General features: G+C 38.2%; 1 protein-coding gene across 1 annotated transcript in view; it reads left to right on the forward strand.

The window, feature by feature from the left end:
* Positions 1-14,074, forward strand: part of BFSP1 (beaded filament structural protein 1) — a 62,701-nt gene that overhangs the window by 14,740 nt on the left and 33,887 nt on the right. The window contains exons 3-4 of the mRNA XM_043989602.1: positions 2,334-2,429; positions 4,091-4,183. Of these exons, the coding sequence (XP_043845537.1) occupies positions 2,334-2,429; positions 4,091-4,183 (189 nt within the window). The remainder of the gene's footprint in view (positions 1-2,333; positions 2,430-4,090; positions 4,184-14,074) is intronic.

Below are 14,074 nucleotides of genomic sequence, written 5' to 3' on the forward strand. Positions count from 1 at the left end.
CAAACACTGTGCTAATAGGACTAAGAGTTGATTTGGGTCTCAGGGGAAAAAAGCCTATGAATGTGAACAAATTCCCCCCATCCTCAGTGTGATTCTCTAATAGTTTCCCTGGAGTAGAGATATATGGAACTTTTAAGTATTCTCACTTACAACCCAAGGGGAGAATTTCTAAGTTCTGGAATTCAGCCTTCTGGAAAGAAAAGGAGTTCCTGGGCAGAACCAGTCTTAGGGTTGCAAGCACAACTTCCAGAGTTTGGGGATCCTGCCTTCTAGAGTTTGTTTTTCTTTCAAGGAGAGTTCAAGTGTTTAGGGTAGTACCAACTGACAGGAAGCCTATATGCAAGAGTATGCTAGTAAATGTTTAATACCTGGGTTTCTAGGGAAAAAATGTACTTGTGTAAAATTTTAATTTTCATTATTAATATTTTCCTCATCACTTTTTAAAGTCTAGGTGATTAACAAAACAATAAATCAACCTCCAATTTGTAGCATTTGCCAGTTTCTGAGGTGTAAATATTCACACTGAAAATTTAACAATCTGCTCTACTAATCCAATACAAGTTGACTGCAGAACACATCACAGCTATGGAATCCTTAGGGCGATGAGACTTGCTATAATTTTTGGTGGCTGTTTCTCTAGCAACACCCAATTTTTTCTTTTTCTGAGGAGAATCCAAATCACAGGATGTTACCATGGATCTGGAAGTCTTTTGGGATCCTGGCTAGAAATGGGAGGATTCAATGGATTGGGAAGAAAATTGTGTTGATTGTATATGAGTTATTATAGGTATTTCTTGAAGTTGAAATGTAAAAGATCATGGAATCCACTCTCCATGGATTCAATTTTTTTAGGCTCAGAGATTAAGCCACTTTCTCTCCATGACTGGGGCCAAGAAATAATGGGGTTCAGGCACTGACCTCTTAGGCTATATAGGTAAAAACACATATAACTCCCATGTACTTATGCCTTATATTAACCTGCACTCTTTGCATCCTTCAAAGTACAACTCAAGAACTAACGTAAAGTTCTTCCTGATTCTCTTTTCTTTGTTAATTCTTTAAAAAAATTTTTATTTTTTAATCATGAAAGTATTTTATTATTTTCTAGTTACATGTAAAAATAGTTTCCAACATTTGTTTTCCTAAGATTTTTAGTTCCAATTTTTCTCCCTCCTTCCCTTCCCTCCCCCCAACCCAAGACAGAAAGCAATCTGATATAGGTTATATATGTACAATCACATCAAACATTTTTCTGCATTAGTCATGTTGTGAAAGAAGAATCAGAACAAAAGTAAAAAACTTCAAAAAGGAAAAAAAAACATCAAAAAAGTAGAAACAGTAGAGTTCAATCTCTACTTAGAATCCATAGTTTTTTTTTTTCTGGATGTGGAGAACATTTTGTATCATGAGTTCTTTTGAAACTGTCTTGGATCATTGCACTGCTGAGAAGAGCCAAGTCTATCACAACTGATCATCACACAATGTTGCTATTACTGTGTACAATGCTCTCCTGGTTCTGCTCACTTCACTTTGTTAAATTAATTCAAATGTACCCAATATTTACTTACAGGAGTATATGTTGTATCCCTCCATTAGAATGTAAGTTTCTTGAGGATAGGGGATATTTCATTTGTTTTGTCTTTGTCACCCAAGTGCATAGTACAAAGTAGACTGTTAATAAGTGTTTCTCGAATCAAATTTGTCATTACATTTTTTGTGTGTGAGGCAATGAGGGTTAAGTGACTTGCCCAGGGTCACACAGCTAGTAAGTGTCAAGTGTCTGAGGCTGGAGTTGAACTCAGGTCCTCCTGAATCCAGGGCTGGTGCTTTATCCGCTGCACCACCTAGCTGCCTCCTTGAATCAAATTTAATTGAAAGAGCACAGGACTTAGAAACAGGAAGGCCTTGGATCCAATCCTGATTAAGACAAGTACTTTGACAAACTCTAATCCACTTGTCAAAATCTCCAGTATCATTTCCTTTTAGAAATTATTATGGTATTTCTACTAGGTTGGTATGTTCATGGGAAAAGTTATTTAAACCTCTTTGAACCTCAGCTTTCTTATCTGTAAAATGGAGACACTAATACTTGTAGCACCTACCTCATAGCATTGTTGTAAGAGTTCAAATGAGATAATGTATGGAAAACACTTTGAAAGTCTTATAGATCTCTATTAATATTATTATTAATACTAATGAACTCACTAGCGTATTTAAACTGTAGTGCTAAGTTTTGCATTGATCCTCTGTGAAGTTCTCTGAATCTTAAAGGCTTTCTCTATCTCCTGAACTGGGAAAACCAAAGTGAAATTTTTCCCTTTTTGACCTTTCAGGAAGCAGATGAAGCCTTGCTGCATAACCTGGAGCTTCAGATTGAATCCCAATTTCTTCAGGATGACATCAGTGCAGCAAAGGACAGGTACAAGAAGGTAACCATGAACCATTCTCCTGCGTCCCAGTCAGTCAGACAAGCCCAAATAAATTTCAAAGGGACTGAAAACCTGAGACCTCAATCACTTTTCTTTTTGTCTAATAGAATCCATGCAGTGAGCTGGTTGCTCAATGACACTCACTGAATATTTTCTATGTAGAGAATGGTGTCTGTACCATGTAACCTGGTCACTGGGATAAAGAGCTATTATCAGCTGATGGTCATCAGCTATTCAAATTAATCAACTGTGGTTGGTGAATCGAGGTTGTCATGAAATCCATCTTGAGGCCTAACTAGTTAAGGAAACAATGAACATCAGTGAATCTTTTCCATTTCCAGTGGCTACAGGCTACTGTCACATCTCCCCATCCCTTCTTCGTTTAATTGGCTTTGCTATGCTTATTCACTGAATCATTCTGTACTCTTCATGTAGAAAATGAAGCTGAAGATAAGTTGCTGTCCTTATATTTTTCATTGTTTTTTCCCCTTTTGTTATATAATATTTGCCCCTTCCTTCGACCCATCCTTAGATGCTCTATTTCTTCACTATGTTTTGGTACTAGATGTGACCCCTTGGGAAATCATAGTGGATAGGATGTTGGGTGGTCCAGAAGTAGCCCAAGGCTATTTTTTAGAAGTTTGATGGAAAGACCATTTGGGTCAGAAAGGCCAATCTTCCCCCTCATCCACCCTCAGGTGGACGATTCCTTCTTCCTCCACGTGCCTCCTGTATTTGCTCATCGAGCTGGGTGATTCACCACATTAAATGGGTGTCAGCAGATGGTGTCTGGGCATTTCTCTAGTAGCATGCCTGGCAGCCTACGCTTTTGTTGCACATTTGCCAGGTCCTACTTTTCCTGTGTGATCAATCTTTTCCTCGATAGTGTCATAGGATAGATTTAAAACTAGAAGGAATCTCAGAGGCCGCAGAGTCCAACCCTCCATTTCACAGATGTGGAAACTGGGGCCCAGAGTGACTTGTCCCAGGTCATAGAAATCATAAGTGACAGAGGTAGGATTTGAACCCAGATCCTCTGACTCCAGATCCATTGTTCTTTCCATTTGTACCACTCAACTTCCATTACCACTCCTAAAGAACTGTGGCTATGTCTTGGAGCCATGAGAACTTGTCTAACTTGACAATGAGGCTTGACTCCTTTATAATCAACTCCAGTTTTCTGTACCAGTAAAGGAAAACAGTGGCACAGACAACATAAAATGGCCAATAACCCATGATTCTTTCTTATTTGACTTTGGAGTGAATTATGTTTTTTTTAGGGACGGGTATGACAAATTAACTTTTATGGTTATATGTTACTTAGGTCAATGTTATAACTAGTTTGAATTTTCTGAGCATCAGGAAGCAGGAAGTATATTATTCAAGTGGAAAAAAATGACCTGAGATTAGAAACATTCCATGCCTAATCTTGAAGGCAGAGGAGAGAAATCAGAATAATCAAAATTCAGAGAAATGAGAATGGACAGATCTGTGACTTCACAGAAAATCTAAGCTTTGAGAAGTCAACAATCATGGAAACCATTCCCACAGTCAAATTAAGAGATTTTAGGGCCTCTTCCACCCCATTATCTTGCATATTCCCAGAAGGAAAACCATAGCCAAGTAAGATTTCAATGGAGATACATCTATTCCTCCAACAGAATCTCTTGGAAATCCAGACCTATGTCAGTGTCCTCCAGCAGATCATACAGAACACTCCTCCGGTGTCCTCAATTACCATCGGCATAAATGAGGTAAGAAATGGGGGCAGCGCTTAGTGGTGCAACCACCAGAAAGGGAGGAATTCTGAACGCTGAAGTGTGATTGGCAGATGTCCACGTTGGTATTTTTAGGCCCTGAGGTGGGGCCATCCCTAAGACCTGGTCTCTCATATAAAACAAGTCTCAGTTTCCTTACTTCATCTAACATTTCCATAGGACTTTCTGGTGATTTCCTCATAATATCTATGGGAGTGGATATATTAATATGGGAGTCATGTGTATAAGATGATAATCAAACCCATGGAAGCTGAGATCACTAAGAGGGAAAGTATTTATGGAGATGAGAAGATGGCCCAGGACAAAGCCTTGGGGGGTACATTCACAGTCAAGGGAGGACTATGGATGATGATCCAGCAAAGGAGACTGATGAAGAGCATCCAGATAAAGCAATGCTGTGTAAACCCAGAGAGTAGAGTGACTAGGAGGAGAGAAGGTGGTCACTGGATTGGTGATTTTAGAGGTCGAAACGCTGAGGGCTGAGAAAAGGCCATTTGGTTTGGGAATTAAGAGGTCCTTGGTAATGCTGCAGAGAGCAAGCAGTTTCATTTGATGAAGGTGTTGAAAAACTATTAAGAGAAGAGGAATTGTTGAGTCATTTCAGACTCTTTGTGAGCCCATTTGGGGTTTTCTTGGCAGAGATACTGGATTGCGTTGCCATTTCCTTCCCCAGCTCATTTTACAAATGAGGAAACTGAGGCAAATGAGGGAATTGACTTGCCCAATGTCACAGAGCCAGTGAGTGTCTGAGGCTGGATTTGAACTCAGGAAGATGAGTCTTCCTGATTTCTGGCCCAATACTCTACATCCACCTAGCTGCCCTAAGAGAAGAGGAAGCAGTGAGGATAAACAGTTTTTTTTTCTAGGAGTTTAGTGATGAAAGGGAGAGAAACAGGACAATAGTTTGAATGGATGATAGGGGCAAGTGAGTGTTTTTTGTTTTTTTTAAAGAATGGGGAAGACTTGGGCATGTCTGTAGACAGCAAGAAAGGAACCATTCCAAAGGGAGAGATAGAATATTGATGAGAGAGATGGTTGCAGGGGCAGTCTGCAGGAGGACACTGGAGGGGATGTTATCAAGAACACAAGAAAGGTAAGGCCTTGGTGAGGAGATGGGAAGCTAGGCTACCTCTTCATGAGAGGCTGAAGTAAAGGAGGAGAGAATGGGGAATGATGTGAATAAGGTTTTTTTTTTTTAATGTTAAATCAGGGGCAGCTAGGTGGTGCAGTGGATAAAACACTGGCCCTGGATTCAGGAGGACCTGAGTTCAAATCTGACCTCAGACACTTGACACTTACTAGCTGTGTGATCCTGGGCAAGTCACTTAACCCTCACTGCCCTGCAAAAAAAAAAAAGAAAAGAAAAGAAAAGTTAAATCAAAGGAGGAATATAAATCAACTGGCCTTTATTTCCTCAGTAAAGTTTGAATGATGCCCTCTGTGGAGAGAGGGAAGAGCTGATGGGGCTGGGGGAGGGGAGTGAGGCTTCAGGAGATGAGAAAGTTTTTAAAAAGCTGGTATGGCTGTGTTAGAGAATCAAATAGGAAAACAAAAATATTTCCTTGTGACAATGGGGCGCCCATATGAGATTAGATAACACAATTTTGTAGGGGATCCAGTCAGAGAAATTGTGTGATTCTAATAACATGCAGCAACAAGCAAGTAGGAATGGAAGAATCAGGTGGCACAGTGGATGGAGCACCGGCCCTGGAGTCAGGAGGGCCTGAGTTCAAATCTGACCTCATACACTTAACACTTAACTAGCTGTGTGACCCTGGGTAAGTCATTTAACCCCAATTGCCTCACCAAAAAAAAAAAAAGGAATGGAAGAATCATATGGGAAATAATTTGGGGTTAAGGCGTGGCAAGGCATGAGGTGCAATAAGACAAGGGGGAAAGAGATTTGAGAGGGAAATTACGACTTCTCTCATTCATCCCCTTTATCCCTGCCCACATGTTTATCTGTATTTTAGACCTCAGAATGCTCTATTTCCATTCAGATGTATTACTTTATTTTTGGAAAAAATATTTTATTAATATACTTTATTTTTGTATTGCCAAGATTTCCAAATGTACCTTCATTCCCCCTCCCAGAGAGCTATTCCTAATAACAAAGATATTTTTAAGAAAAGAAAGAAAAAACATGAAGAAGAGAAAGAAATTCAGCAAAGCTGATCAACATATTGAAAAAAAATCTGATGTTATTTGTAATGTTCCACATCTGAGAACACACATGTTTCTCCTCTGCCACGGTGGTGGTCAGGATGTCTTGTCACATTTTTTTTTTTCCTTAGGAGCCTAGATTTTTCTTTATACCTTTCACAATAGTCAGTTTTATTGGTTTTGTGATTCTTGTTCATTTGTATTGCTAGGGTCATTGTGAATATTGCTTACCTGGCTCTGCTCATTTTATTTTGCTTCAGTTGATATAAATAGTTTTGTACTTCTTTGTATTGATCATATTTGCTATTTCTTAGTCGGGAAGACCTGAATTCAAATCTGGCCTCAGATACTTACTAGCTGTGTGACCCTGGTCAAGTCACTTAACCCTGTTTGCCTCAGTTTCTTCATCTGCAAAATGAACTGGAGAAGAAAATGGCAAACCATTCCAGAAAATATGCCAAGAAAAGAGTTAGTCATGACTGAAAATGACTGAACAAAAACAATAATATTACATTACATTTAATACTATAATTGTTTAGACATTCCTCAACTGACTAATATCAACTTTAGTTTTGGTTCTTTGCTACCACACAAAAAAGTGCTGCTATAAATATTTTGGTAAAGGTGGAGGCTTTCTTTTTGTCAATGACCATCTTAGGGTATATCCCTAGCAGTAGAATCTCCTAGTGAAAGAGTGTGGATTTTTTAGTCACTTTATTTACATAATTCCAAAATGCTTTTCAAAACAGTTGTACTTATTCACAGCTCCACCAATAATTCACGAGTGTACCTATTTCTCTGTAATCCCTCTTACACTAATTCTTCTTCTCTTTTGTCATTTCTGTCCATTTGCTGGATGTGAGATGAAACCACAGAATTGCTTTAAGTTTAATTTCTTTTATTAGTGGTTTGGAGCATTCTTCCATATGGATTTTTAATAGTTTGCCATTCTTCTTTTGAGAATTGTTTTTTTTATTTTCTTTGGCAACTTTTCCATTGGGGCAGAAATACTTAAAAATTCTTGCTAATTCCCTTCCCCTTCCATCAGATCAGTTTCTTTTAAACAAGCTGTATGTACTTTTCCATTGTCATATGTGAGTCTTAAGCCTTATCCCATCAGATCTCAGTAATAACCATGAGATTATAGTCATCTCCTTGGGCTAAAATGACATTTTAACTGTTTCCCACATTCTTTGCTTTAGCATATACAATATTCTGATCTCAGAATATTGTTCTAAAACATCTTCCTAGTTGCCTTTGTTCAGGAAGCTGGATGGTACAGTGGCTAGAGCCCTGGACTCAGAGTCAGGAAAATGTGAGTTCAAATCTAGTACCTGTCACTTATTAGCTGGGTGACCCTGGGCAAGTCACTTAATCTTTGCCTCAATTTCCTCTCTAAAATGGGATAATGGCACCTATCTGTGGATCAAATGAGATATTTGTAAAATGATTGGCATATTGCCTGGTATATAGTAAGCACTTAATAAATACTTCCTTCCTTATTTCTCCCTTTATGTTTACTGGATACTTCATAAAGAATCATAGACTCTCAGAATTAGAAAAGACCTCAAAAGTCTTCTAGTCCATTTCGTACCTGAAGAGGATTGCTTTCTACCATGTTCCCAATGTTGTATCAAATCCTAAGCTAGTTTATTCCACCTTTTCATTGTCCTAATTGCAGAGAATTTTTTTTTTCCTCAACAAAATGAAGTCTACCTCTCTACAATTTCCATTCATTGCTCCTAGTTCTGTCCTGTGAGGTTGAGCAAAACAAATCTAACTCTGCTTCCACCCAACAATCCTTCAACTATTGGAAGACAGATGTCATGTCATCCCATAAGTCTTTTCTTCTCTGTGTCAGACAATCCCAATATTAGAACTATTATAAATACCCAAATTAACTGTAAAAGACCTATGAAGGAAGATACCATCTGCATCCAGAGAAAGAATTGATAAATAGAAAAATATGTAGAATAAATTTACATACACACACATATACACACACACACACACACATATATATATATATATATATATATACACACATACACCTATTTGTATGTAATGGTAGCCATCTCTAGGGTGGGGGAAAGGGAAGAAAAAAAAGAAATTTACATGAAAACTTTATTATATATTTAAAAGGAATAGCAAATTGTACATAATAGATTTGTAATTTCATGCGCAATCTGCTTGTTTTATTATACTATGTTATAGAAATGCTAGCTTTATTCCATAAATTAAAAATAAAATAAATTAAAAAAAAGAATTTGAGATTGTCCAGGAAAGGAAAAAAGACATGTCTGGAACCAGTATTCTTACTGCTGGTATTATTTAAAATAAGGGGTGTGGTATAGATAGATGATGTATAGTAAAGTATAGTTATTAAAATTGCTTTAAAAAATTCATAGATCCCAGACTAAGCATCCCTGATCTAGAGTGAGTCAGAAGGAATCTATCTGAGAATATAATGGTAAATGTTTAAAAATCGACTCTCAGGAAAACGACAACAACAAACCCAGAACATATGCATGACATGGTTTCCCCTGATTTGTAGAAATTGTTTTCCACTTTCTGAGGTCTAAATGCTCATGGTAGAAATGTAACAGCTCTTTAAGAACTGGTATGAGCTGGCTCCAGCACACTACTGAATGTACCCTATGCGTCTAGACCCTGTGTGTGGGAGTGAGAAAGAGAGGAAGTGTTTAGGAGCCTGGAGCCAGTGATTATCTACTAGAGAAAAATAGCCAGCGTTATTTATGGTAGGAGTAGAGGTTAACATCCCCGGGTCTGAACTGAGAGCAGAAGCAAGGAAGACGGTATATGGGCGTCTGGTTCCGAATAATTTCCCTAAACAGCTTAGAGCCAAATTTGAAAGCAAGGATGAAGATCAGATTATGCATTTGGTATCTGAATGGAACAATTACCACTATTCTCCATTTGGGAAAAGAGCAAATCTAGGGGCAGGGAGGCTTCTATCCTGGGGTGTACTGGTGAATGTTTAACAACTAGCTCTCCAAAATATGTCTCCACAACATGCTTTTAAGTTTTATCTGCATTATTAACATTTCTCCATCACTTGTTAACGTCTAGACAATTAACAAGACAATAAATGAAGCCGTGTTTTGTACTGACTTGTAAATGCTCACCCTGAAAATTAAATATTTGCCTCTAGAGGACCTGTTTGAGCAGCTCCCTCCCACCTCTGCTTATACCCCAGAGCTTGGGGTGTGAGATCAAGGGTGAAGGGGTCATTGACATCACAAGTTAAAGTCACAAGACTTTAACTGACCATCATACAAAGTGGTTTGGAGGCCCTTTGTCATCTTGGTTGCTGATTTTTGGCTAGGTTCCAATTTGCCTATGTTCCCAGAACAAAAGCCAAGACCTCACATGAGGTCTGATCTATTGCTTCTTCCCTTAAGGACTCTTGTTACCCTTCTGGAGGTCAGTTTTACAGTTTTCATCCTGGTGCTCTTCTATACAATTTTGCTGTTAATTTTAGATAGGTCCAAAGACTTAGACAATTTCTCATCTGTATCATCTGGTGAACAGCTCTGACAAATCTACATTGATTTTTATTTTCAATATAAGAAAGCATTAAGCTGTGAATACATTTTAAAAGATACAGTGTGCTATTTTTTGTATAAGACCATGATCTTATCTATATATGTATATATACATACATACATATATATATACATATATACATACATACACATATACATATATATATATGGAACAGAGGGTGATTGTCATAAAGGTTATAAAAAAAGGCTTAAGAAGTAAAGGAAAACTTTATTCTTAATATAATATTCCAAAAATTTTCTTAAGTCACTACTACCTATTCTGTGGGGAATTTTTAAATATACACATACATATATATGTGTATATGTATATGTGTATATACATACACACATGATATATGCACACACATGTATCTAGATGTAATGATTGGAATGATGCCACCTACTGGAGACTTGCTGTGGGAAAGCTCCACCATGAGGAAATGCCTCAGAGACATTGTGGCTTTTCCTCATGGTGGAGCTTTCCCACAGCAAGTCTCTAGTAGGTGGCATCATTCCAATCATTACATAGACACACTATATATACACATGTGTATATATACATACACATGCATATATACGTATACCTACATACGCACATATATAAACTTGTAAGAGTTCAACTATCTCAGCAGTAACTTAATATTTAATTAGAATTTGAAAGGGATGTTGATTTTTTTCCCCTTTTCATAACTTCCTTAATTCCTCCTGTAGGGGGCATATATAGGTAAAGATTTTGCTGAGCAAGGGCAGGTAGGTAGTGCTGTGAATAAAGCACTGGCCCTGTGTTCAGGAGGACCTGAGTTCAAATTTGACCTCAGACACTTGACACTTATTAGCTGTGTGACCATGGACAAGTCACTTAACCCTCACTGCCCTGCAAAAAAAATATTTTGCTGAGCCACAATATTTCATATTTATTTATTTGCAGGACTGGTTTAAGATTTCACAACTACTAGATGGTGTCATCTTTTCTATTTCTCTGTGCCAAATCCTTGAATGCAAAGGAGTCCTGCATCTTGCTAACATGGATGACAAACTACATTCTTTAGTGTAGCAATTTAAAATCAGTTAAGGAGCAGCTGTTCCTTAATGGGGGTGGGGAGAGACATTTTTTAGCTTTCCCAGTGAAAATTACTGTCCTGCAAGCCCACCTTTCAGCATTCCAGGTTCCACCCCCTGACTGTTCTCTTTGATGAATATAATTGGGGTTTGCTCCAACTGCTTTAAACAGTTCCTCTTGAGTATGAATGTTAAAGCCTAATTTTCTCCCTCAGGGTTTCCCTTTCCAAACATTTCAGTTCTAATTTTTAAAACTTGAGTTTTCTTTTCCAATTCAGCAGTACTTTATATCAGAGTGCCTATTTTAAGCGCTTTTGAACTATTCCTTTTAACTGAAATGATTTCAAATTGTAATAATTTAGAACCCACCATAGCCTTATTTTGTAAATCTTAGTAAATTATATAGAGTATTTGTAGATGTATAAAATGACCTAGGATATATATTTTTTAAATCATGGAAACTAGTTCCTTGTTCTCAGATTGTTTTTTCGTGTAGCACATTATGCTAGAAAAAATGCCTTTTAGTTCTCCACAGATGAAACTACAAATTGATGTTATTGTTGAGTTGTTTCAGTTGTGTCTGACTCTCAGGAAGCTTATTTGGGGTTTTCTTGGCAAAGATACTGCAGTGGTTTGCCATTTCTTTCTCCAGCTCATTTTGCAGATGAGGAACTGAGTCAAAAGGGGTTAATTGACTTGCCCAGGGTCACACAGCTAGTAATTGTCTGAGGTCATATCTGAACTCAGGTCTTCTGACTCGACGGCTGTTACTTTATCTACTGTGCCACCTACCTGCCCCCAAACTACAAATTAGCTTGTGGCAATGATATGTATAGGTCTCTATGATGAATGAATGAATGAATGAATAAATGAATGAATGAATGAAAAGGCACTTATCAAGCACTTCCTAGCATTGTGCTAAAGTGTGGAAATACACATATAGAAGTGAGACAGTCTGTCCTCAAAGAGCTTATATTCTGGAAAGGATCAAACGATAATAATTGTCAAGAGCCTAGCTCAGGGTCTGGCACAAAGTAAGTGCTATATAAATATTAGCTATTATTATAATTATATATATTTTTTGTGAGGCAATTGGGTTAAGTGACTTGCCCAGGGTCACATAGCTAGTAAGTGTCAAGTGTCTGAGGCCGGATTTGAACTCAGGTCCTCCTGACTCCAGGGCCGGTGCTCTATCTACTGCACCACCTAGCTGCCCCTAAAACTATAATTAATAGAGGGAGACAGCATATGTAGGGGAAGAGTGGTTAGGAAAGGGAGTTTTGCAGTGGGTAGTGACAGGGTTGCTGAGTGGAGCTACAACATAGCCAATTGACAAGTCCTTTTCAGGTGATGACATTATTGTGTTGAAAGCCTTGGTGCTGGTATATAGCTTGGTCTAGGGTCAAGCAAATAGAGTAAGCAAGGTGAGTTTGTACTCACTCGTCAATTAATAACATCCCAGAGCAGGAGTTCTAAAGCTGAGTGGATTAACATTTATCCATTAGATAATAACAACCTTCCTTGACAATAGAGGTTGCCTTACATTTCTGTGCCTCTCACACACAAGGCTCTCAATAAATATGGCTATGTTATCGACTTATGTGTTTTATCTGTGGCCCAGCCTTACTCCCCAATGGACTTTGGGCTCACAAGGATAAGGATTAATCCTGGGGGCCTGACCCCTAGAGATCTCTCAGCATCTCCCTTTGGTTCTTTTCCCTCACTCTGGAGTTTTACTCCAGGGAAGATCTGATTAGCTATGGCTTGTATTTAGTCTGACTCACACATTGATAATGGTCCCCAAGTCCTGAATAGGCATGCAGTGTTATAAATATGTGAGGATTAGCTGTGGGGCAGCTGTTAGTAATTCCCACTGGAGAAAATGTATAAGATGCAAAGGATTCATTGGAGCCCGTGAAAAAACAAAAACACAAATCATTAGACTCCCTCCTGAAAACAAAGACACTGGGAGATTGCTGGACAAATACTCCCCTTTTATTCACCTAGGACTTGCTCTACCTGAGCCTTCATGACAAGGTTTCTCACCCTGTGGCCTTCTCAAGTGGATTGGGGGACTCGTCAGTTTGACTTATGACTTATGACTCCCATTATGTATGGATTTATTGAAACATTCACACACCAGTTATGCATTTTTCTTGTGCATTTAAGCTTTGGAAATAGAAATAAATAGTGAAAGATGGTGAGAGGGAGGAAGAGAACTTGATAGACGCAAAATAAATCTTTACCCCTGAACTTAACAATAGCTAAATTATTTTTTAAAAATATAAATGTATGAGAAAAGTATATAGGATTGTGCATTTTATGAAAATCTATATAAATCATCCCTGAAATAAACAACTAATCAGGACTCTTACCACTGTTTCTCCCCCCTTTTGAAGCTCAGGAATTTAATGTTGACAAGCTTCAGTATGGAAGTTGCCTGTTCTAAGCACAAATAATTTGAGAAATCGGTCTTTGTACCATATCACAGACTCAGAGAACACTGAGTCTGGAAAAGACCAAGGATCACTCTCATTTTATAGGTGAAGAAGGGAAGGTCTAGAGGTCTAAGGTCTCATAGCTAAGTTAGTATATAGAGTTCTGGGCCTGAAGTCAGGAAGACTCATCTTCCTGAGTTCAAATCTGGCTTCAGACACATAATAGCTGTGTGACTTGGGCAAGTCACAATCCCACTTGCCTCAGTTTCCCCATCTGTCAAATAAGCTGGAGAGGGAAATGGCAAACCACTCCAGTATCTTCACCAAGAAAACCCCAGATGGGGTCATGAAGTGTCTTACATGACTGAAACAACTGAACAACAACAAGAGACAGACATATGTGTGCTGGAAGACCCAGCTTACATACTACCTCATTCATGAAGCCTCACCTTATATATGTGAAGCATAATAATTACTAATAGCATTATTATTACCACTCCCCTATCAGAAATTACTTTTATCCCTCCCTCAGACTTCACATAGCACCTTAGTGCACTCTTCATGCTTAGTTTTCTACTATAGCTATTTGTGCTGTGTTATAACCCCTTTATTAGATTTGAGGAGAAAGAATGTATCTTATT

This window comes from Dromiciops gliroides, chromosome 2 (genome assembly GCF_019393635.1).
Source record: "Dromiciops gliroides isolate mDroGli1 chromosome 2, mDroGli1.pri, whole genome shotgun sequence".
NCBI classification, from domain to species: domain Eukaryota; kingdom Metazoa; phylum Chordata; class Mammalia; order Microbiotheria; family Microbiotheriidae; genus Dromiciops; species Dromiciops gliroides.